This window comes from Dipodomys ordii, unplaced genomic scaffold, assembly GCF_000151885.1.
Source record: "Dipodomys ordii isolate 6190 unplaced genomic scaffold, Dord_2.0 Scaffold35, whole genome shotgun sequence".
In the NCBI taxonomy this organism is placed as follows: domain Eukaryota; kingdom Metazoa; phylum Chordata; class Mammalia; order Rodentia; family Heteromyidae; genus Dipodomys; species Dipodomys ordii.
Genome location: NW_012267251.1, coordinates 2,659,492 through 2,685,629, shown reverse-complemented (window position 1 = coordinate 2,685,629; position 26,138 = coordinate 2,659,492). Strand labels below are relative to the sequence as shown.

Genomic DNA, 26,138 nt, shown 5'->3' with positions numbered 1-26,138 from the left:
CTTAAAAGAGTTAGGAGACTAATTTCACAATCAGTAGCAATACAGTAGAACTTTGTTCAAGGTGTAATAAGAATGTAACTATGTTACTATTTTTATCTGCAGATTAAATGGAAAAACATGTGCAACATTAGGCTCATTTGTTTCTCTTAAGATTTCTTAAAGATAACATGTAAAGAAGCTCCGAAAATGACATGTTTTACATTTGCTCTTTGTTGGATTAAATTGCACTCCAGTTAATGGGTTTCAATCATGTTAGTCCTAGCTGCCCTCTATCTACATTACTCCATGCGCTCCCCAGCTTCATAGGAAATCAATGCATGTCCATGATTTGAAATTTATAAAGAATTAATTTCTACATGTGCTTTGATTTAGCACAGTGAAATAAATCTTTGTAACAAAATAGTCATCAAAATATTCAGATATATTTCAGATGTTTGCAATGTTATACATGAGATATTAAGAACAGGTTTCAAAAGAAAAATGAATGTCCTGATTAGCAACTGAATGGTTTCTAAATTAGAAATGGAATTCTGGAAACTAAAAAGACTACATCAGAAACTGCATTTTCACCTACAGGAAAAATCACTTTGTACTTAGATAAAATTACATACTTCCTCCTCAGTAGTTAATGCTACATAGTATGCATTTCTCAACAATCAAGTCATTTTTTAACCATCTTTTTGTTAGTTCTAACTTGATTATCAAATAATTTTTATTTTTACATGATTACAGAAGTGCATTTCTCTAGGTTTCCAAAACCACCTTATTCAACCTTCCCCATCTGTCACCATCTGCTTCTTTTTAGCGTGTACTTTTTGTGTGATCACATAAGCATGTGAAAAATAACTAACATTCAGATGATTATCTGCTGGTACATTTGAGGACTGGGCATAATAAAAGTGAACTGCCAAAACGTACTTAACACTTTTAATTTTGTTGGGTCTTGCATGTAAGCTACATTTGATTTTCAAACTGTTTTACAGTTGGAAAGTTGATCAAGTACTGCTAACTCAAGAGCAAAGCTGAGACTCTAAATAATTAGCACTGCATAAAATGGTTTGGACTCAACTGGAGCCGAATCAGATAATAAAATTTAACAGTAAGAGTTTGTATTTGACTTCTAATTTATTTTCTATATTCTAGGTGTGAAAGCCCAGCATAGTCTGCAAAAGCAGACTCCTTTCAACATAGCTTATGGCCCATAATTTATTACAGGACCAGTTCTGTTTCCTTCTAACATAAAAGGAAAAGCAGATTCATTTATATGTATGCATATAATGCATTTCTAAAGATGCAACACCCTAAACACATAGCTTATATGCCTGCTGGAACCCATCTCTACAACCTCTCACCAAAATCAAACAGAAACACAAACTGAAAAATGACCCAACATTATCCTTTCTTTTAACAATAAAGACCCACAATGCTTCATAATAGGAAAATTTCATTGTAAGCCCCATCCTTTATTATGAGGTAGGGAGAACACATTAAAAAATATTCTTTTTCCAACAAATGGTACTTTATATGCAAGACTTATCTTTTCTGGTTTACCACAGGAAGCAAGCTGAGCAGTTTATTTACAAATCTGCTGAGTCTAACACAATGACCATTTAGTAGACTGGTTCTGTTGTGTTGAATGTCCTTCATCTATCTTTAACAGCGCACCCTTCCCACCCAAGTAAAACAAATGCCAGGTAATGGCGCTACATGAAAGGGAGCAGCAAGATCTCTGCGCATGGTTAGCAGGTCCTTACCAGAGCAGAAGGGAGCCAGCTCTCAAACAGCTCAGGCTTATACTGCTGCTACCAAGAAAAGACTAGCAGTAAGAATAGTGTACACTAGAAATTTCAAGGTTCAAAAAGTGACAGATACTGAATGATAAGGGGCAAGGCTAGTTTCAAACCTGTCTGTCCCTCCCTAATCCTGACCATGTCAATTGCTCTAGATAACCTCCCTGCTTGAAACTCACCGACTCTCATCCCAAGATGTACCTAAATACTGCCATTCCACTCCAGTCTGTGCTCTGTCTTCCTCCCTGGAGGACCTTGGGTTTACAGCAGATTTAGCCACTTCAATGTAAAACACTTCTGTTCTTGCTCAGTACTTTCTGTACCACATCTCCATAGTGAACTGCACAGCAGCTGAGGGTAAGAATGACTTTTTACTGTTCTTACATATGAACTAGTGGACATAAGGCCTGATGCCTGATAAACAGTCAGTGAACAATTCTTGAATGAATGAACAAATGAATGGTCTTCAGTGAATGGCTTGTATTAAGAATATGAGCCATTATAAAGTACAAATATTTAAATTACATAAATTAAAATTATTTACATGACTGTTTTGAAATCTTTCACCCACAAAAACAACTATCATTATCAGTCATAAAAAATAAGGTGTCGGGCTGGGAAGGTGGCTCAGTGGGAGAGCGCTTGCCTTGCATGCATGAGGCCCTGGATTCGATTCCTCAGCACCACATAAGCAGAAAAAAAAAAATAAGGTGTCAACTTTTTAATTATGAGCAAACCTGTATTAATCATGGATGGAGAATATAAATGGCTTTGAAAACCAGACCTATGTGATAGTTACAAAAAGGTACACAGAAATGTTTTGTTTTTAAAACAAAATTGATAATTGCTTGTAAATTGTAAATTTTCTATTTAGAAACAATCAGAATGTTCTTGTATTAAATTCTTGGTTTTGTTTTTCAGTTGATGACATTTGCATAGAAAACAGTATCTTTGTTTCTTAGGAGATCATCTGTTTCTGAAATGAGATGTATTTATCTTCAGAAATAACTTCCCCTAATTGTGACACAACTAATTTTGGTACTCTAAAAATGGCACATCATCATTCACAGAAAATGTATAGCCAGAATAACCGAACACCAGAGAAACAAAAAATTTGTTTTTTCATGACATTTACAAAACAATTCTATTCTAGAAAATATGATCTTGTATTTCAATAAACCAAGAACAGTGTTTCTGAAATTTTACCTAATTCATGCACACAAATAGAGAATTTTAAACCCTAGGCTCTCTAACAGGGAAAATACTATTTTCCCTGTTATGCAAGATAATAGTGGTTGGAAATTTATGGCAATTTCAATATTTGAATTTATTTACAATATTTTGGTAATATAAATTTAATTTCTACTTGAAAAACATTATCACAGTAAACCAGTATTAGTCACTTTGTAGATGAGAATGTCAATATCAAGGTGAATTTATTCTTTCAAACTTCTGATTACCATTTCCCATTGAGCATTTGTAAGACATCTAAAAATTATATTCACTTACTTCTGCAATTATCCTTGAAATTAACTTTCTCGGGCAATATGCATGTAGTTATAAATGTAAAAGTGGACTTTGTGGTCAGAAAAACCAAATTAGATCCTGATTACTATAGTATACCTCCACCACCTTCTAGTACAGATTACCTAAAAAAAAATTGGAACCTCTGTCATTTCATCTTCCAAAAGAAAATCAGGTTTGCTACACATATCATAAAATCTTATTCCAAATAACTAGTGAAGTAATCTTTAATGGACAATAATTTCTAATTAAGCATCAAAAATTAGTGTCTTCATAATTGACTTTAGCCACAACAAACCTCAGCTGGGGGACTCGCTCCACAATGGAGTGTACTAAGGCAGGAGCTCTACCACTTCTATCACACCCCTAGCTCTTCCATTTGTGCTTTTTTTCTCTCTCTCTCTCTCTTTTGTGTGTGTATGTGCTAGTCCTGGGTTTGAACTTGGGCCTGGCTGCTGTCCTTGAGCTTTTCTGCTCAAGGTCAGAATTCCACCACTTGAGCTACAGCTCCCCTTATGGATTTTTGGTCATTAATTGGGGATAAGAGTCTCATAGACTTTCCTGCCCAGGCTGGTTTTGAGCTGTGATCTTCAGATCTCAGCCTCCTCAGTAACTAAGATTACAGGTGTGAGCCACCATGCCTGGCTATATTTTGTTTTTGAAATAGGGTTCCCTAATTCTATCTGGGCTGGCCTCAAACTCTTGCTCCTCTTCCTTCTGCCTTCAAAGAAGCTGGGATTACAAGTGTGCACCACCATGACTGGTCACACTAACCTCCTTGCAATTAAGGGGAAATCAAATTGTTTTGGCCCCAGTTTTCTCATTGGTGCTCCCTCTGCATGACCGTCTCTTCCTTCTTTGTGTGGCTCAGACCTCTGATCATCACAGACAACCTCCCTCCTCCTCTTTCACAGTGGGAGGTGGCACCTCATTTCTAGCCTTTAAATCCATGCAGGCTGACAACTCTTTCCAGCAGGGTGCCTGTGGCAAAAACCAAGTATAACTTCTGAAGGAAGGTCACAAAAGGAGATGCAAACATGAGTGTCTACAGCAGCATAAGTTGTCAAAGCCAAAACTAAAATATCCTCCCACTACCTGAAGAATAAACATGATGTGGTTAGATAGCCATCCGATGGAACATTATACTGCCATACAGAGAAATGAAGCCGCAGTCACATGGCACAACAGGGGCGAGTCTAGAAGACAGCTGGTGAGTGAAGGAAGCCAAGCAGCGAAGACTCCATGCCCTGCCCTCAACATCACATATACACAATGTACTGGATAGGTGTGGAAACAGAAAGGACACTAAGTAATTGTGGGGGTGGGGGGAGCTGAGGTAATTAACAAATTCTGGAATTAGAGATGTACAACTGCATAAACAAAGAAAAACTCAGACTAGTACATATTAAAATGGGAGTTTTATGGAATGTGAGAATTGTATTAAAATCCTAATAAATATCCCATGAAAAAATGTTTTTGAAGTTAAACTCCTGACAGTTTAGCTTCTAACTTGTTCCTAGGCCATTCACTGTTAGAGCTCAAAGCTAAAATGATACAAAGTTGTTATTGTTGCATGGAGAGCCCATATGGAGAGGCTGCATGGAGAGGCCACATGGAGAGGCTATGAAGAGAGGCTGCATGGAGAGGCCACATGGAGAGGCTATGAAGAGAGGCTGTATGGAGAGGCCACATGGAGAGGCTATGAAGAGAGGCTGTATGGAGAGGCCACATGGAGAGGCTATGAAGAGAGGCTGCATGAAGAGGCCACATGCAGAGGGCACACGGATAGGCCGCAGTGAGGCTGTATGGAGAGGCTCCTGTCAACAGCTCCAATAAAGTGGCCGAGGACAAAGGTGATTATCACAGAGGGCAGCCTGAAGCTACCTCATCTGTCACCTGACAGATGAGTGACAATGCTTAGGGCAGAGCAGGAGTCACCATCCTGGCTGCCTGCCTCACCACTCAGAACCGAGGAGCTTGTTACACAGCAGTCCTGCTGGTGCACCTGCCAACAGCCTCTGCAGCTTCCACACCTCTCTTGGCCTATATGGCCCCCATGGCTTCCACATTCCCCACTATGCCTTCAGCCCCACAGCCTCCACAGCCTCCATGACCCCTTCAGCCCCACAGCCTCCACAGCCCCCATGACCCCTTCAGCCCCACAGCCTCCACAGCCCCCATGACCCCTTCAGCCCCACAGCCTCCACAGCCCCCATGACCCCATCAGCCTTCACAGCCACCAGAGCCACCACAGCCCTCACAGCCTCTGTGGCCTTCACAGTCCCCACAGGCTCCATAGCTATCAAGTTATTCACTTAGGTTTGCCCTGCCCCTCATCACTGTAAGTTCTCTGAGCACAGTGCTTTTCTGCCTTGTCCCATGAGCACATCATACAGAAAGCTTTTCAATGTAAAGCAAATATAACAAGGCACTGGTGGCTCATACTTGTAATCCTAGCTACTTAGGAGGCTGAGATCTGAGATCAAAGCCAGCTTGGAAGAAAAGTCTGAGACTCTTATCTCCAATAAACTGCAAAAGGCAAAGAGTGGGGTGTGACTCTAGTGGTAGAGCACCAGCCTTGGGCCAAAAAACTAAATGAGAGCACAAAGCTCAGTACAGGCATATATGCACATGTGTACACATATGCGTGCACACACACACACACACACACACAGACATTCATTGGTTGGTTCATTTGAATTATTGTGAAGCCTTTGCTCAGGTTTGGAACATGAACTCTAAAATGGAGATAATTACTTGTCTGGCCTTCTAGTATTCAAGTATAAAACCCTTAAGTATTTCGAATCAAGTAATCACTATTGTTTTTGTTTCTAAGTCCAAGATGATTTATAAGACTGAACATTCTTGCTGAAGTCATGAAGTAATTCATAATGTATTTCAAAAAAAGGAACCAAAATGGGCATGACCAAGAAATAAAATCTATTTAATCTACTTTAGCTAGGGAACTGTATAAAGTTTATTTTTTAAAGCATATTCTTTAGCCAGGCATAATGGCCCACACCTGTAACCACAGTTATTTGGGAGGCAAAGATCACCGGGGAGGCATAGGTTGGAAGAACCCAGTTTAGGCCAACCTGGCAAAAAACATAAAACCTTAGTCAAAAATAACTATGGGATTAGCTCAAGTGGTAGAAGATCTAAGAAACAAGCACAAGACCCTGAGTTCAAATCTCATCCTACAAACAAACAAATGAAAAACCAAACCACCACATTAAACAAGTCAGAGCAAATAAATTCAATTCAGGTTGAAACCCGGTAAAGGTAGCAATAACTACTGTAATTACAAATGCTTTAATGTTTCTATTTGTAAAACACTGTATTACTATTATTTTTCCTAACAGGGACGAAAGCCTACCTCTGGTGCCAGGTACTCTGGGGTGCCACAGAATGTCTTCATGGTGGCTGCATCTGTGATCCCTTCTTTGCAAAGTCCAAAGTCTGTAATTTTTATATGACCATCTTTATCCAGCATCAAATTCTCCAACTGTATATTAAGAAGAATGGGAAAAAATGACACACTTTATTCTAATACCTGAATGCTGAGTAGGCTATTTCCAAAAGAGAACATAGTTTTAGTTCACAGAACTCTTAATACTTATATATCTATATGTTCATGTATAAAGGAAAACATATTCATTTCATTGACTGGTTAGTTTGTTTATCTGTGCTGGTACCAGGGCTTGAGATGGCCTTGTGTTCACTTAACTGACATTCTACCGTTTGAACTACTCCTCCAGCCCAGCTTTTTGTTGGTTAATTGGAGATGGAATATCTTATAACTTTCTGATGAGGCTAGCTTTGACCTTCCATCAAGATCTCAGCCTCCTGAGTAGCAAGGATTTATAGGCATGAGCCCTCAGAGTCCAGCTAAGTAAAATATATTCTATCAAATACTTGATAACGATAAAATTATTAGAAACTGTGGTATAGTTTTATATGAAAAACTGGTGGATATGTGGTAAGAGATTTTATAGTGGTATAATTCTATAGTAGAGAAAGAGGTTTAAGAGACAGATTGTTTAAGTTATGAGAACTAAAGTCTAATCAACTTCTAAAAGCAAATATCAACCCTTAGCTTTTTTCCAAACAATACATGATTAAACAAGTCCCAAAAGATGGGAGTCTTCTTCTAGATGCATACAGTTTTCTAAAATTTCTCTTGGGAAGCTACTGTAATAACAAGACATATTTATTTTGAAATGCCTTTTGGTGATGGCTATAAATTGAACCTAAATCTCTTTCTGTGAGATAAGGGTTTTTTTTTTTTGTTTTGTTTTTGCAGTTCTTTGAAATGAAGTAGAAACCCCTTTAAATGTAAAAAGAGAGAGAGAAAAAAGAGTACCAAAGCTGGGGCTGATGGATCACGCCTATAATTCTAGCTACTCAGGAGGCTGAGATCTGAGGATCGTGGTTCAAAGCCAGCCTGGGCACGAAAGTTCATGAGACTCTTATCTCCAATAAATTATTGCTCAGAAAACTGGAAGTGGCACTGTGGCTTAAGTAGTAGAGCGCTTGCCTTTAGCTGAAGAGCTGAGGGACAGTGCCCAGGCCCAGAGTTCAAAACCCACAAGCAACAACAACAACAACAACAAAAGAGTATCGAAGTCATTCAATAGTTAATAAATACCCTACAATTTGAAGCCAAGTTATGACTATCATTCATTACACAAAAGTATGCATGAGTTTTAAAGTGTGCTCAAACAGCATTATGCAGAAGAAATAGACAATTGTGAAAAATACACATAACCAAATGAGGTTTAGTTAACTTTTTCTAAAGAAATATTTATTCTACTCTTTAATTTGACGGTACTTTGAAGTGTTTACTTCAAACTCTGAATAGCAAATTTAAAGCAAAACATGAACACATCAGATAGCAATCATATGGAGTGCAGTGACAACATGCATTATCCAATGTCTTAAAAAACAGACAATGCAGGTCAGGCAGCTGTGGAGAGACCTAAGCCCTGGCGCGACACCTCCACACACTGCCCGACCCCAAGGCAGGTAAACATTCCAAACACACTGCAGCTGTGGCACACATCAGAGAAGCCAGCCTTTCTTTAATTAGCCTACAGAAAGTTGGACAAGCTGTAAATACATCGCTGACCACTTTTAACAAGTTTTACATTTTATCCAAATTCAGGTGCTTTGCAACTTCTTTATGCTTTTCAACTAATTAGATTCTAGAAATCAAGCCTAATCTGCACAAATGATGGTAAATACTAAATACGAAATCTGACCTGAAGCATCAGTAAAGATTCTCTACTTTTCATTCCTCCCATCTCTCTCTGCCCATCTTTTTCTTCAAGTCTTTCATTTCTCTCCTTTTCCAGTTCTTTCAACCACCCTTCTTTCCTTAATTTGCCACAATTAAATATAAGAAAACCTTACATTTAAATTTGTGTTGCTTTGCTGAATAAAAGCCTTTATGCTCTAAACTTAATTTCTAAAATATGCCTATTATTTTAGGGTAAAAAATACCATAATCTTTTAAAATGATACAGTAAGATCTTTTAAAATATCTACCTTTTGGCCAGGTGCTATGGCTCATGCCTATATTCTTAGATACACAGGATGCTGAGACCTGGAAGACTGAGTATTGAAGCCAGCCTGGCAGAAAAGTTGGAGAAACTCCATCTCTAATTAACCAGTAAAATGCCTGAAGGTATGGCTCAACTGGTACAGAGCCCTTCCTAAACAAGAAAGTCGAGTGAGATGTGAGAGAACAAGGCTCTGAGGTTAAGCCTTGGTATTAGCATGCACAAAATTTTGTCTCTTTTGTTAACACACAAAAATTTTTATACAAGCTTCCAAGGATACATAACAATACTGAACAACATGTGAATGCATGTTGATCCCATTCCCACTCATTTGTACAATTCTCTTCACATGCCTCATGTGTGTGTAAACCTATGGCACATACTACCTCTCCACATTCTAACAGTTATGCTGAATGGCTATATACAAAAGAATCAAAATATATAAACATTTTTTAAACTGTATCAGGCAAGTGTGTGTTTAATACCAACTTGTACCTAATTATCTACCTTTGTATCTCAGCTCTGAACCTTACAAGGCAAAGGGATGAGGACTAAAAGGAAGAAGAATAGGGCTTTCCAAAAGGAAGTGTACTCTTTGCTTGACTGTAACTCCTCTGTAGAGGACTGGGTAAGAAATATGACATAGATGACAAGTGCTCCTAGTCTGTCCAGGGCTGAGGGTCTTTCTAGCATGTAGGACTTGAAAGTTCTATAAACTACAGGCCTGGGCAAACCAAGACACTTGGTCACCCGACTTGTTTTGTAAGTCAGCTTTAAAAAAATTACAATAACTTAGTAAGAATGAAGCTCACCTGAGGATAATTCTGAGAGAGTATGGGTCACAGCAATGGGAGGCAGGAGAGAGCTAAGTTGGTTAAGTGTGAAGTACAAACCTGAGGCTCACACTAAATTTAGAGCTGACCCCTTTCCACTGTACGTCACTGGCGTACTGCTAACTTCTATGTGCTTCAATGAAGATTTTGAGAACTCACCAAAATGGTGAAAGCAGAACTTAAACTGTAAACATGGATGTTGAAAGGAGAACTTAAACTGTAAACATTCAATAAACAATCATTCTTTTAAACACGGAGAATTTAATGATCAATTCCTAAGTTATCAAAATGTGGGCCCTACTAGATGACACTGTTAAAGGGAGGAGAAAAGTTCAGGAAGGAAACTTCATGAAAGTCCTTAGTTCAATGACTGCATTAAAAATACCTACCAATATACAATAAATCATTTTGAAAATAATAAAACGTGTAATAATTTCAATTTTAGTTATTTTATTTCTGCTATCATCAATTGTTTTCCTGTCTCAAAATGTCATTCGCTGAATCCCAAACAAGTTTTTCATCACAGATATGAACAAAGAGAGATGCACTATCTTAAAACATACTCTTAAACTTAAAATAACCTAACTAATGTGAAATCTTTACAAAAAATAATATCTCACAGAAGGTACACTAACAATGTTACTATAAAAACAAGTACAAAAAGTATCAGAGTTATTCAGGAATATGAAGAAAAAAGTTTTTTAAGCAGATTAATGACATGAAGGTAACAAAGGCACCTAGAAATGATGCATTCAGTTCTTTTAATATTAACATAAACTTGAGTAGTCATTTATAGGCCTCTTCCTACAATAGATAATAAGATAATTTACAAATTATCTTTCTTCTGCTATCTCTTCTGCATCTCATGGTTTTCCTTCTTCCTTTCATTAGCTGCAAAATGCATATGGTTTCTCATTGTTCAGGCACTCTCTATTTGGGTTTATTATTATAGTTAGTTTCCAAGACAGAAGGGGCTGAATGCTCATAGCTGATGGGTTTCTCCATTGGCAGAAGCAAGGATGAAGTCACACAGGAGGTCATGAGAAAGAAAGATTTTTTGGTAAAACCTAGATAATACTACAAGGAGCAGTCAGTCAGAGGGCTATCATCCACAAGCTCAGGCTTTACGGGTGGAGTACAGTATAGAACAAGGGTAGAGCACTTGCCTAGCATGCACAAGGCCCTAGGTTTGATACCTAGTACTACAAAACTTAATAAGCAAATAAGAGAAACACACACACTTTTTAGAAGAAATTAGACATATACTCCATAGAATTTACACATACACACAAACACACACAGCAAACAGTTTTTGAAATGGGCAGGCAGAGGTCTTAACTCAGTGTGCATATGCAGTAATGGCAGACCTCGAAATCTTGTCCTCTGTGTATTGTGAACAAAAATTACTAATCACTAAAAATTAGGATCCTGCTGGTTTTGCATATAAAATTAAACTCTCAAAGTCCTATACACCCTTAATTCCATTCCATTTCACGGAGTAGGGTGTGGCCAGTTGGTGGACAGGCTAAGGCCTGGACTCCTGCCTGGGAAAGCAGGGGCCCCGCTGAGCGCTGTGTGGCAGAGGGAGGCCCCGCCAGCGCGGCCTTTATACAAAAGCAGGAGACAATAAGGAACAGCTGTTCCCAACTCTCACCTCCAAGCTCCTCTTTAGCTCTCTCTCAATATATCATGCCAGTACCAGTGGCTCACAGCTACAATCCTAGCTATTTAGGAGGCTAAGATCTGAGGATTGCAGTTCAAAGTCAGCCCAGGTAGGAAAGTACATGAGATGCTTATCCCCAGGTAACCTCCAGAAAGCCGGAAGTGGAGCTGGGGTAGAGTCCTAGCTCTGAGTAAAAGAAACTTGGGACAGAGCTCATGCCCTGAGTTCCAGCCCCAACATACAATGAGCTCAGTGTTCAGGCACCAAGGCCATAAGGAGTCCCTACTCTGCACACACACACACACACACACACACACACACATCTAGGTTTATGGATATCTGACTACCATATGTCACAGACTGACACACAGGTATTGAAAGACAGGGAATTCAGTGAACTGCAATACTGCAAGAATGAGTCTTGACTTCCAACACACTCAAATCAAAAATAATTTACATTGTGTAAAACTGGAGAACCTGCCGTGCCTCTCTTCCCCCCTCCTGATAAAAATAAGGACCATGGCCCAACAGTACAGTTTAACTTAATACTAACTAGTGCCTACGTTTTCTAGAAAAGAGAGAACGAGACAGGCCGTCTGGTTAGAAGTGAGGGTGGAAAAACATGTCTTCAGACTTCGTGTGCAAAGCAAGCACAGTCTTTTCATTAAGAGTATTTATTGGAGATGAATATCAGGGAGAAATGTCAAAAGCTAGGAGGGCCACCTCTGTGCCATCTTAGGGTCTCAAAAATGGTTTATACAAATAAACATGGTATAATACAAATACTCTCTAGGTAGAAAGATTAGCTGTTCCAAAAATTTAGCAGCAGTTTATTACTTTATCCCCTTATAAAGCTCTAGGAGAAATTAATTATTTTTAATTTTATTTTTAAACATTATAAAGGTGATGTACAGAGGGGTTACAGTTACAGAACTCAGGTAATGAGTACATTTCTTTTTGGACAATGACACTTCTAAGAAATTAATTCTTAATACTTCCAGTATTAGCTTACCTTTGTAAGTGTTTAGTCATAGCTGTATTTGGAAAATTATACATAAAGTAGCTACTTAATGTTGCAATTTAATGCATTCAGTCTAATTCCATCATCAGAAGCAATAGAGAGTAAAATGAGTATTAGATTAACTGGACTATAACTAATATACTGATTCATTTGATTAGAGATGATAAATAGAGAGTATCAACCAAGATTCTCCTGATTATAACAGTCCATATCAATGCTAGCAAATTAATGAATGTTACTTAAGATAACAATTCTTTTAGCTACACTTTTAGCTACTTTAAAATTGCTCACATCCCTAAAATCCATACCTTACCCCTTTTGTTCTTATAAATAGGATCCTTAAAACATGAGATGGGTAAAAGGAGACTCAGGAAGGAAAAATATATTTTGGGAGTTAACAAATATTCTGCCATGTTATAAAGCTAATTTCTTTAAATCAGTATCTTCTAATGGACCTTTTCTTTTTTTTTTTTTTTTTGGTAGGTCATGGGGCTTGAACTCTGGGCCTGGGCGCTGTCCCTCAGCTTTTCAGCTCAAAGCAAGCACTCTACTACTTGAGCCACAGCGCCACTTCTGGTTTTCTGAGTGGTTTATTGGAGATAAGAAGTCTCAAGGACTTTCCTGCCCTGGCTTTGAACCTCGATTCTCAGATCTTAGCCTCCTGAGTAGCTAGGATTATAGGCATGAGCTGCCGGTGCCTGGCTTAATGAACTTTTTTTTAGTTGCATTACAGTTCATTTTTCCTAAATACAGTATCTTAAGAGTCTCTGTTACTTTTCTGTCTATTTTTTTTTTTTTGACAGAAGGTCTTGCTATATATCCTGATCTCAACTCAAACTCACTATTTTGCCCAAGCTGGCCTAAAACTCACAATGGGATTATAGCTATGTCCTACCACACCTGGGTAAAAGTTTAATAATTAATTTATTATACAACTACATTCAATATTTTACTTGTCACTATACAAAATTATATTTTACAAGAGAGATACTCATAGCATAAAGGAGCATAGTAGGAACATTTTAATCTAGAGAAATTCTTACATAATATAAATTAAGAGTCAATTTTTTTTTTTTTTTTGCCTGGTTGTGGGGCCTGAACTCTGGGCCTGGGCGCTGTCCCTCAGCTCTTCAGCTCAAGGCTAGCTCTTTACCACTTGAGCCACAGCGCCACTTCTCTGCTTATGTGATACTGAGGAATCGAACCCAGGGCTTCATGCAGGCAAGGCAAGCATTCTGAGCCAACTTCCCAGCCCCCAGAGATAGTTTTAAAGAATAGAATTCTGATTTCTTAAGGTACATACTTCATTTCACAAATAAAATTCTATTAAAAAATCTCAGATGTCTATTTATCTTTTTTTTGGCACTAGTGTCTGGACTCAGGGCCTCATGCTTACTCAGCTGGGGCTTTACAACTTGAGCCAGGTCTCCAGTCTAGCTTTTGACTGGTTAGTGGGAGATGGAGTCCCAGACTTTTCTGCCAAGGCTGGCTTTAAACTTCAATTCTCCAGGTATCATCCTCCTGAGTACTTAGGTTTCAAGGTGTGATCCACTGGCACTGGCATAGGTGACTTCTATTTCTCTAAGTCAAATTGCAGCTTACATAAACTGGTACTTAATCAGTAAAGCAATTCTGCATTTAACTATTTTTTCAAAGCCAGTCTCGGGGCTTGAACTCTGGGCCTGAGCATTGTCCCTGAGGTTTTATGCTCCAAGCCAGCACTCTACTGCTTGAGCCACAGCTCCACTTCTGGCTTTTGGTGGTTAATTGGAAATAAAAGTTTCACAACTTTTCCTTCTTTGGGCTAGCTTTGAACTGCAATCCTTAGATCTTAGCTCCCTGAGGAGTTAGGATCACAGGCACGAGCCGCTGGTGCCTACCTTGAATTGAACTAGATTACTACACTACCAACATTTTCATCCTATAGTGGGGACTGAACGCAGGGAATCACATATTCTAAGCAAGTGCTCTATCACTGAATGACATCCCTGGTCTATTTTATCTAGGGGCGGGTCTTACTAAGTTTCCCAGGTTGTCCTCAAGTAATGATCCTGCTTCAGCATCCTAAGTAGCCTGAATTACAGGCATGTGTCACTATATTTGACTTATAGTTCTTTTCCACCACCTACTGCTGGGGATAGAACTCAGAGCCTTATGTTTGCTATGCAAGCCAATTATCATGAGGCTATTATCCCACTCCTAAGATTGAGTTTTAAGGTAGTAAGACTAGAACATTTAGAATTGGTTCAAAACACACCACAGTACAAATTTTCTTAATATAGGCAACCTCATTTATAAGAGTGAAGGGAATTATTACTAGCTTACACGTTCTGTTCCAGGGATCTGTAAACTATGGTATGTAGACCAAATCTAGACTACTGCCTGTTTTGTCAATAACATCTTATCAGGACACAGCAAACATGCTCAGTTCCATAATGTATGGGATTGTCCATAAACAGAACTGAATCGCTGCAACAAAGACTTCATGCGCAGGAAAGATGGAAGTATTTATTATCTCACCTTCACAGAATGCCTGCTCAATCTGAGCTGTCCTTGGATTCTCATCCTACTAAAACTTAAGAGAGGTCAAAGCTCTTATCAATAAAACACAGACTATGCTTTTGTGAATAAAAAGCTTAACAAATAATATCCTTTATTAAAATGCATCAGGTATCAAAACCTACCAAAAAGTTGTAACTCTAAGCAAGATGAATGTTTTCCTTCTGTCTTATTTATTGTAAAAGCGTCTTTATAAACACTACAAGATGACAGAATATAATGAAACTTGTTTTAGTATGTCACTTGCAAAGTTATTTGACTTTTATTCAGATGTTCCAAAAAAATTTTTTTTGTTTGTTGCAGGACTTGAACTTTGGGCCTGGGCGCTGTTCCTCAAGGCTAGCGCTCTACCACTTGAGCCATTGCGCCACTTCTGGTTTTCTGAGTGGTTTGTTGGAGATAAGAGTCTTACGGACTTTTCCTCCCCGGGCTGGCTTTGAACCATGATCCTCAGAACTCAGCTGCCTGAACAGCTAGGATTACAGGCATGAGCCACCAGCACCCGGCAGATATTCAAAATTTTTTATAACACGTACAGAAAAATGAAACTATTATTGGTAGATCAGTCAATCAGAATAGTAAAGCAGAAATTATTTTGCATACCAAAAAATTCAAACACACAGGAACCACATGCATGTTAGAGAATGAAATTTCCTGTCAAAAGTAGCAGGACATTCCTAAAAAAAGTGTTTTTTTTTTCTGAACTAAATCTGCTTTTCTCAAAATTGTGTAACTTTTTAATTACTTTGTTTGTCCCTATGGTCTCTACAGACAACAAATTTTGATTACTTTTTTTTTTTTACCTTGAGATCGCGGTACACAATCTTTCCAGAATGTAGATAGTCCAAGGCAGAGACAATTTCTGCACCATAGAAACGTGTGCGGTCCTCAGAGAACACTCGCTCTCTCGACAAATGGAAAAACAGCTGCAGGGTAAACAGCAGGGACAGGATTGTAATAATTACTGATTTAGTGGGGGAAATTAACACAAACATAAAACACTTCTCACTGCCATATTGTGATGATAGATAGTGTACTCTCCGTGGACACTCGGTACTCTTAGACAGCAGCTGGCTTATCTTTCCCAGGTTTCCAAAGGGAAACCAAGAGCTGTTAAATCAGCGTTTTAATCAATATACCAATCTTGTTTAAGGCATTCTGCTTGCTACCCATTTAACCTTCAGTTACCAGAGGAGAAAACCATGCACCATTAGACTGCACTTCCTCTCACTACCCTGCTGCTTCACTCACTCAAGGAACAGCTACTCACACAGAAGGAAGGAATAGGGAAGAGCACAATCCCAAAATTCAATGCATAGGGGAGGAGTTGGTTTGAGAGGGATGGGAAAGAATTATTTTTAAACTGATTTGTTGAATGGTAACCTCTTTGAACAAATACTTAAAGATAATAAAAGTAAAAAATAAAAGCAACAAATAAACATTACACATATGCCTATGCCCATTGTTAACCAATAGAGAACTGTACTTAATTATTTAGATTGGTTTTTAAGAAACGTCAGTGATTTCCTCCAACCAGTTTATATGAACTTATAGTTTACAAGTTGATCACTATGTCTCTAGAAACAGTTTCAATGTTTGAGGCTACACCTTCCACAGTGAGAAACTTTGTCTCTGGTGTTTTAAATCTATTTCAATAATGTCCAATATAAACTGAGAGGCTTCTGTTATTCCTGCCATGATCCTCAATATATATTCATTATATTTTCAATAATATTTATCTATATCATTTTTTTCATATCATCATTTAAAATTATTCTTTAATTATCCACTATTCACTTGGAAACGAAAGAAGGAAAGAAGGAAGGGAGGAAGGGAGGGAGGGAGGGAGGGAGGGAGCCAAAAGGAAGTATAGATCTCATCTCTTAACTTCTACATGCACAGATCTCTTCTCTTGACTGGGGATATGAGGAGTCTTCTTCCCTAGCATGCGGCAGACACCGCAGGGAAGAAAACCCCAAACCACAGCTCACCCTTCAGTCTGACAACATAATAGAGAAGGAGCACAACTAGGAATTCTAGAATTCAGGATTATACACTATCAATCCTTGCTCTGTTTCAGTGTATTAAGAAATCTGCCAAGAACAAGGAAGAAGTGTCACAGTGCTGAGTACACTGCTAGCTGCCATGGAGGTACTCAACACATGTCTATGACTGGAGAAAAATGAGGCAATAAATATATGTTAGATGTTCAGAAATTCACAACACCTTCACATGGATCACTGACTTAATGTCTCTATAAGGCTGTTAACAATTTTGTTTACACAACAAGTTATCATCTGAAGTAACATAAAACAGTTCACTACAGTTTCTTACCTCCCTTGTCCCACTGCTCATTAATCTATTATTGCTTTCCTTACTTGGTCTTAAGGACTGCACTCAGGGCTTTGCATCAGCTAGGCAGATACTCCCATTGCTTAAGCCTTGGCTCTAGGCCTGTTTACTCTGGTTATTTTAGAGATAGGGTCTTATTCCCCCCCCCCAGATGGCCACTTTAGTACATTAATCCTTCCAATCTCAACCATCCATGTAGCAGATATGACAAGTGCATACCACCACCTAGCTACTGATTAAGATGGGGTCTTGTAACATTGAGCAAGATCCTTCCAATCCCTGGTTCTGAGTGGCTAGGATTATAGGTATGCGCCACTGTACCTAGCTATTATTGTTTTAAGACAAACTTTAAAATATTATCTACTAGCCCCAGTAAAAAGAAGAATATTATTGTCAAAAAAGTATTAAAATTGAGAGAATTTTGTCATATTAGAATTAAAATATGACAAAATTCTCTCAATTTTAATACTTGCTACCTAGTGTTCCCCAAATGCCATATTTTAACAATCTGGGGTGCTTGAGTCTGCATTGCCACGAAAGAAGGCTAATAACTAAAATTATGATACATTATGTACTAAAAATGCATTTTGACTGCAGAATGTTGTGTCTTACAAATGATCAAACTGTGGAATGCCAAAAATCAAACCAATTTATACAATTATTCAGTGACAATAATTATATTTAATGCATTGGCATCCATACAAGGGCACAGAGTAAAAAGGAACATGGGTTATCAATAAGCTGTTGTGAACAACTTCTCCCATACTTTACATCACTGGCTTTGATGAAGGAAGCCCTGTGGCTGCCCAGAGTTATAGTGTTTTTCTAAAGGGATAAAGACAGTGACTAAGTGTCTAAATTTTCTTAAAAGAAGGTCACTCTAAGCACTGCTCTTCTACTTTAGAAAGGAAATATAGATTCTCCCCAAACTAGTATAATATATTCACGATTCTAGGTCTTTATTTAGATTATGTATCTTCAATTTGTCTTCCAGCCAATTTCTATAAAAGTATCAGCTAAAATCTCAACTTATGGGGAAAAATTCTACATGCTCTCAATTCACTAACATTTCATGTCTACTCTTGCTACTTTATGGAACTCTTCTTTTTTCTTTTTTGGTGCTAATCCTGGGGCTTGAACTCAGGACCAGGTGCCGTCTCTGAGCTTTTTCTGCTCAAGGCTAGCACTCTACTACTTGAGCCACAAATCCACTTTTGGCTTTTTGATGGTTAACTGGAGATGAGAGTCTCACAAACTTTCCTGCTCTGGCTGGTTCAAACTATAAATCTCATATCTCAGCTTCCTGAGTAGCTAGGATTCTAAGAAGGAATCACTGGCACCTGGCCTATACCCATGCTTATAAGAGCATTATGCACACTAGCCAAAATATGGAATCAATATTTAGGGCCTATTAGCCAATGACTAGATAAAGGAAAATGTATATATATACACATACATATTTATATACATATACACATATACATACATACACATAGTAGTAATTCAGCCATATAGAAGAATAAAATCATGTCAGTTGCAGGAAAATACTTTCAATCAGAGATCATTATGTTGTGTGAGATTAGCATATTAAATGTTACACATTTCCCCTCATATGCTGTCTCTAGATGTAAAAAAATTAATATGGCATTATTGTAGAATAGTTTTCTTAGGGGGGAGGTGAGGGAGAGTGGGACAGTGAGAGGAGAGAAGGGAAAAGAGAGGATGACAGAGGTGAATACTGACACAGACATATTAACTATATACATATATAATATGTGAAGTAGCATAACTAAACCCCATGACAATTATTTTAAGAAGGTTGAAGGAAGGAGGGAGGTCAAATATAAAAGATTAACAGAAGTATAAATTTAATCAAAGTACATTTATATATATATGTATATATGTATAGAAATATCACAACAAAACCTGTTTGTAATCAAGTTTTACTCCTAACTAAAAAAAAAAAAAAAAGCAACTAAGAATCACTTATATGTATGAGGCCCTAGGTAAGATTCTTAGACATGGCATCCTACCAAAAGGCTGAACAGTGGCTCCTACCGGTTACTCTCTCTACTTGGGACGCAGCGACAGAAGGATGGCTATTTAAGGCACCAGGCAATAAGCTGGCGAGACCATTTTTCAAAATAATCTGTGCATAGTGGCTGAAACTTGTGATCCCAGTTATGATGGAGACCTAGGTAGGAGGATCATGGTTTGTGGCAAAAGTACTAGAACCTATCTAAAGCCAACAAGTGCTGGGGTGTGGCTGAGTGGGATGCTAGGCAGGTACAAGGCCGTGAGTTCAACACTAGTTTTGTTTAAAGGTAGGAAAGAAAAAGGAGACAAAAAACCAATAGAACTCAAAGTAATTAGAAGGAAAGGAAAAATAAATAAAACAAACAAGTAATAAATAATAAACAAGAAAACTAAGCAAGAACCAATGAACCAGGCAATTCAAAATTGACAAAGAAAAAAAATCTATGAAATTTAACTCTGGATCTTTGATAATGTCAATAAAGATGCCTAAACTTCAGGTGGGTCAAACTCAATATTAGAAACAAAGTAAAAGGTATCTGTATCGCCTACAAACATTATCAAAATGACAGACCTTATTCACAAACACATTTGCAAGTTGAAAAAAATCTCAATGAAATGGACAAATGACCAAAACTAACTCCAGAAGAAGATAAAGTACATGGCTCTGTATATGTACATATTTTTACATTTCAATTTATTGTTAAAAACCTTCCCACAAAGACAATCCTTACTAACAAAATTTGGCTGCTGGTAGAGGGTAATTCAGTGGAAAAGCACTTGCCTCGCCTGGATTCCTGCAGCCAGAGACCCCACACACTCTCCCTCTCCCTCCTCCCTTTTTCCCTCCCTCTTCCTCTCTATGAATGAAGTATGCCAGAAAGTAGTAGAAGTGGTGCTTCTGCTCATGTTAAGAAGTCAGTATTAACACAAATCCAAACTCACAGACTTTACTCTGGACAAGGTGTCAGGGAAAGATACTCATAGAATGATATTTGTAATGATTACCAGACTTACAATTCCCAATAATATTTTAGTTGGAATCCAAAAATATATTGAAAGGATAATGTCTTATAACTAAATAGAGTTTATCAAGAAATGAGTAATTTGTTTAACATTCAAAAATCAAACAATGAAATTCAAGGTATTAGAAATGATAAAAAAAAACTATCACGACAGATACATAAGGAAGTCCTTTGACAAAATTTAACAGCTTCTATGTCTCTAAATGTAAGTCCACAAACTAGGAATGAAAGGAGCTTCTTCAACTTCATAAAGAGCATTGATGACAAACTTATAGCTAACAGCAAACTTGCAGATAATGGTACAAAGGCCTTCACTGCAAAATTAGCTACATGGAGCCCATCATCTTTCCCAACAATGCTCTCTGCGATGACTGGTGATACGAAACTACTACATATATTGGTCCAAATTCACTGAACTTTGTATTCAAAATTGATGAATTATGGGAAATGATGCATAAAGTTGGAGTTGGCATTAAATTGTGCTTAAAATCATGCACAAAGTTCATCATGAAATAAAAAAGAAAACTGTAAAACAGGAAAAAACAATTGAAAAACATGCTATGGAAAGTACTGATACTTCAATTGATTTTGTAATTTTTAGGGGAAACTCAAAACAGTGTAATTTCTTAGAAAGACAAAAATCATAGTCCAACAAAACAAACACCAGTAAATGAGAACTTGACAGGGCTAGGGTAGGGTCAAGAAGAGGAAAGTGGATGAAGAGAAGGGGTGTGGGGGGGGAGTGCAGTAACAAGTACAATGTATATCCCACAAAATTAAGACAAGTGAGAGAAGGGGTGGGTAGGGAAGGGTGGGTGAGAACGAGGAAAGGGGTGACACTGATCAAGATGCGTTGTATTCATAAACTGCTTTGGTGAATGGCAACTCATCTGTACAACTACTTAAAGATAATAAAACTATGTTAAAAGTATTTATACCTAAATATATAAACTCTGACAATTTGGCATCAAGAAAATACCGAAGACAAAGAACTGGGGTTACCAGTGGCTCATGCCTATAATCCTAGCTACTTAGGAGGCTGAGACCCAGAGGAATGCCGTCCAAAGTCAGTCTGGGCACAAAGTCCATGAGACGTCTCCAAAATGTAATGTTGATGAATTATGGTCATTTTTTTTTAATGTGGAACACAAACGGCTATACAATGTGGCTCTGGAGTACAGTTTTAAAAATTATTTTTTGGTGTCATTGTCTTCAGAGTCTCCAATTATATATGTGTTGGTCTTCCTCTTTTTATCTTCTTGAAATGCTTACTCTGAGGTAAAATACCCTCCATTTGAGAAGTCTAACTATTAATAAGTTACTGTTCTATGCCATAACCACATAAGAGGTAAAGTAATCATGAAAAAAGTGGCTGATGAGTCCAGTTCCAGAAAACTCATCTAAAAATACATTTGAAAACACCTTCCACATGGAGGCAGGTTGAGTCTTCTCATGCTGACTTTAATTGCAATGAGATCTTGGTTTCATGATTCATTTTAGGAACTGGCCTAGAAATATTACACAATCATAAAGTAAATATGGCATGTAAAATAAAATTTTAACTTATTTTGGCTTGAACTTTAGATGCCAATGTGAATATTATAATCTATCTTTCTTGGCGAGGGAGTTTTTGAAAAAGATTGGGGTGAAAGCAATAGAAGTTTGATATAACCTACATAAAAGTTAATAACTCCTGACAATAAAGATATTTACATGCCTATAAATTTAGTAAAATTTTAAAAAGCATCACTATGAATATGAAATGAAGTATTTTTAATGTAAAAATCACCCAAATCACACCTCTATAAATTAGTAAGTGAAACTCAAATGCTGACTGCCGGCACTTCTGTCTTATGTGAATTTAAAATGAGATGATTTTGGTTCATAGAAGACAAGATGCCAGCCAAATAATAAGAAATCTGAATAAGAGAGGATTTCAGGAATGACATGAAACTGAAATTCATATGTAAAAATCTGAATTTTTATCAACGAGACCAAGCTAGACTATGCAAAGAGCTAAGGATAGATAGTAGTAATAATGAATATAAAGAATGTAAGAATGTGAAAAATTAGTCAGACACACAACATGTCTACATGGTAGTTTTCCTTCATTCCTAATGAATCTCTTAACTTCCAGAACATTTCAAACAGGTGAGAGATCATGGAAATACAATTTACAGGCTTGAAAGAAATATAGGTGTGAAAAAAATTTGGGGGTGAGTTTTAACTAGGGACTTCCTAAACCAAAGGGAATATCACCAGTTTTCAGTTTCAACCCAGGGCATTTTTTGTTTCTGATGTAAATCAGTAACACCTAAGCTATTAAAACAGTGGCATAAACATGTCAGCAGCAGTGTGAGTGAAGTATTCTATGGTTAATTCTACAGATGCTGATTTACTGCCCACCACGTTGCACTGAACTTACTTTCCTGACTGTTGCCTACCAATCTTGTATATTCTGTACTTTATCCAAGGAACATACCTTGCACCAACTTAAAAAAAGGAACCAGCAGCACCATGCAATGAACATACCCCCATTGTTACCTTACACGATATTACTCCCCTAAACTTCTAAGGCATCTCCTGCCTAGTTCCTTCTGCCCTATATCTTCCTGAGGCCGCTCTTCTTTGAGTACTGAGGCTGAGAAACCATGGATACTTAGGCATTACATACTTTTCCAACCCTTACTATTTTTTACCTTCTTGGTTTTAGCATTGCTGGTGATGCCTACTGTACCTCTGAGTGAACCCTGTGAACTCTGCCATATTTCATTTCTCTTCTCATGTTTCCTATCTTTTTTTTGGGGGGGGTCAGTTGTGAGGCTTGAACTCAGGGCCTGGGCACTGTCCTTGAGCTTTTGCGCTCAAGGCTAGCACTCTACCCCTTTGAACAATGCCACCTCTCCCTTTTTCTGATTTTCTGGTGGTTAGCTGTTGGTAAGAGTCTCACAGACTTTCCTGCCCATGCTGACTTTGAACCGCTATTCTCAGATCTCAGCTTCCTGAGTAGCTAGGATTTCAGGCACAGGGCATGTTTCCTACCCTTATGAATAACCCAATATAACCTAGCAAAAAACATAATACAGCATTTCTCTCTGTATGTAGTCCTTACATTCTAGCAAGTACTAGATATCATCCTAATGTGGGATATCACATTAGGATGTACTGAGATATCATCCTAATGTGATTTCTTTTCACTAACACTGCCTTCAAGTGGTGACCCCGCTCTTGTAGGGTCAGATTACTGTAGGGTCAGCTTTTATAATCAGATTACTGAAAACCTAAGGTCTAGGCCTCCCAGTATCTTCCCTGATCCCATCTTTTCCCTCTTCAGTTTAAGTCTTGTACTCCTACTAAGTATTCCTTCTAAATGTTTTTTCACAGACACTCTCCTAAGATGCCCCTTCTGCCTTCAGGACAAAACCTAAATGACTCTGTAGAGAACTAGCCCAATGCGGCCCTGACTCGTGGTTTTTCTTCCCTGGTTGTGTCTGCAAGGCTTTATGCCTCATTCACACTCTGCTCTTCTGGGTGTCTGGGAAAAAGAGAGGCGCCTGCCTACCTCTGCACAGTGATGGCCTCTTTCACATTCTTACTGATATAACTGAGACAGCTCCATAGCCTTAATCAACACTGCAAAGTTTCCTCTTCCTTGGCACCCTCTCTTTTCCATTTCTCTTTTCCTTCTACATTGATCCAAGCGCTCTGTTGTGCCACAGCCACCAGTAAAAACCAAGGCAGCAATGACCTTATAAAATACATACTGACATTTGGGCCAACATGGATAATTACTGGACAGGTCATATGTGGGGTACAAATGCTGGTATGAATTGTTCATAGCATTCCTCCTTATTCATGAACACAATTACAATTATATTTGTTTTTCTATAGCAATTGATGTTTTTGCATTTCTAGGAAGCATTCCTGAGGAGAAAAAAAATGCTAAAGTGAACCTAAAACACAAAATAGTGTGACCATAAAGACACACTGAGCACGGGTGGATTACACCTATAATCCTAGCTAATCAAGAGACTGAGATCTAAGGATTGAGGTTTGAAGCTAGCCCAGGTAGAAAAGCCCATTAGATTCTTATTTCTAATTGTGTATCCAAAAGCTGCAAGTGGAAGCATGGATCAAGTGTCAAGACTACCAGCTTTGAGCAAAAAAGTTAAGGGATAATGCCTAGGCCCTGACTTCAAACCCAGGGCCAGCACAAAAATGCTGGGCTGGAGGCATGGCTCAAGCATCAGCCAAATAGCTAGTTCCAGGCCCTGAGTTCAAACCCTGCTACTGGCAAAAGAAAAAAAGTAAAAGGGGACAGGCAGGGAAGGGAGGGAAGAAAGCAGGCTGACAATGACTATGGTAACACACACTGATGTTGGGCAAATTAACCTTACCGAGCTACACCTAACCCAAAGTACATCTGTTCATCTAAAAGAATTTTTAAAAAACCATGACATAATATAAAGATGTCACTTTCACTACAATAGTTTCTCCCTCCCTCCAGACATGGCAGTGCTGAAACTATTACCGTTGCACTTATTACATGTCAGATATAGAATCTTTTCTCCAGCTTCAAAATTTGAAACAATTTGGTCCTAACCTATAGTTTATTCCCAAACAAAAATTTAGGAAGCAGGGCAGGAGAAAAAAAGTAGAAAAGGCCTAAGACATGTCAAACAAAAGAAGTAAAACATGTTCTTTAATGCAAAAGAAAAGCATCTGGCTAGTGTGACAATCTGCTTTTGTATAATTTTTCTCAACAATCATCAATTAAAGCATTTGTAAGTCTTCTAGGTTTACGTGTATGCTGGTTCCCTCCAGAAAGCTCTCCTTCCATCATGCAGGGGTCCTGCCTATGAAGATGCATGGCCTTTCACTTGTGTATCTAACACTAGTCATACACATCGTTTAGCAATAATTGTTATCTTATCTTCTTCATAGACTATAGACTCTCTGAGGTAAAAATCTATGCTGAACTCTGATTTGTACATCCCATAATATTTACCAGAGTATCTTGTACACAACCCAGTAGGTAGGTATTTGTAAATTATACTAAGATATCCTTACTATAAAACAATCTGGTAAGTAATACATATATGTAAATACAGGAGATCATATAAAAAAGTTGGAAAGACATTAGAAGCGTGCTGTTCAAGCTTCTGACTGAATTAATCATTTTCTCTATATTATTTTCTCCTTGGTCAACCATATACCTATCTGACTATTTTAAGTTATTAAATAATATCTGCAAATGGCACAAAATATGAAAGCTACAAATACCTAATTGGAAAATAGGTCTTCCTTCCACCCTGTGTCCAGCCACCCAGATTATCTACCCAAAGGCAAGCCATAATACCCAGTGCATAATCACAGAGATAATGCACACAAACATATATATATATGAACATGGTCTTACTGTCTTTTAGCACAATGCTTCAAACTTCCCATCTTGCTTTGCTCACTCGTATTAGTTCAGAGTGGGCTGCCTCATTGTATTTAATGGATACTGAGATTCTACTGCGTGGCTTCAACACCATTTACCTGAGAAGACTTCTTACTAAACATTCATTTAAGGTAATATAATGTTGCAGTGAACATATTTATTTATGGATCATGATATGTTTATAAACAAATGCCTGGAAGTGGAACTGCTGAATACAAAAATATGTGCCTTTTAATCAAGATACTGATAAGATATTGACAGAGACTTCTGGATACTTCCTTAATTTAACTTCTATCTCCCTAGGTAAACTACAACCTCCTTGGGGATGCT

At 37.9% G+C, this 26,138-nt stretch overlaps 1 protein-coding gene across 3 annotated transcripts in view; it reads right to left on the bottom strand.

The window, feature by feature from the left end:
- The window catches only part of Akt3 (v-akt murine thymoma viral oncogene homolog 3), a 192,092-nt gene that overhangs the window by 34,876 nt on the left and 131,078 nt on the right, over nucleotides 1-26,138 (bottom strand). For all 3 annotated transcript variants that reach the window (XR_001175120.1, XM_013017505.1, XM_013017506.1), the window contains 2 exons: nucleotides 15,755-15,877; nucleotides 6,691-6,819 (listed from right to left, as the gene is read on the bottom strand). Coding sequence is in view for 2 of the 3 variants with exons in the window: in XM_013017505.1 (XP_012872959.1) it covers nucleotides 6,691-6,819; nucleotides 15,755-15,877 (252 nt within the window). In the remaining variant the exon portion in view is untranslated. The remainder of the gene's footprint in view (nucleotides 1-6,690; nucleotides 6,820-15,754; nucleotides 15,878-26,138) is intronic.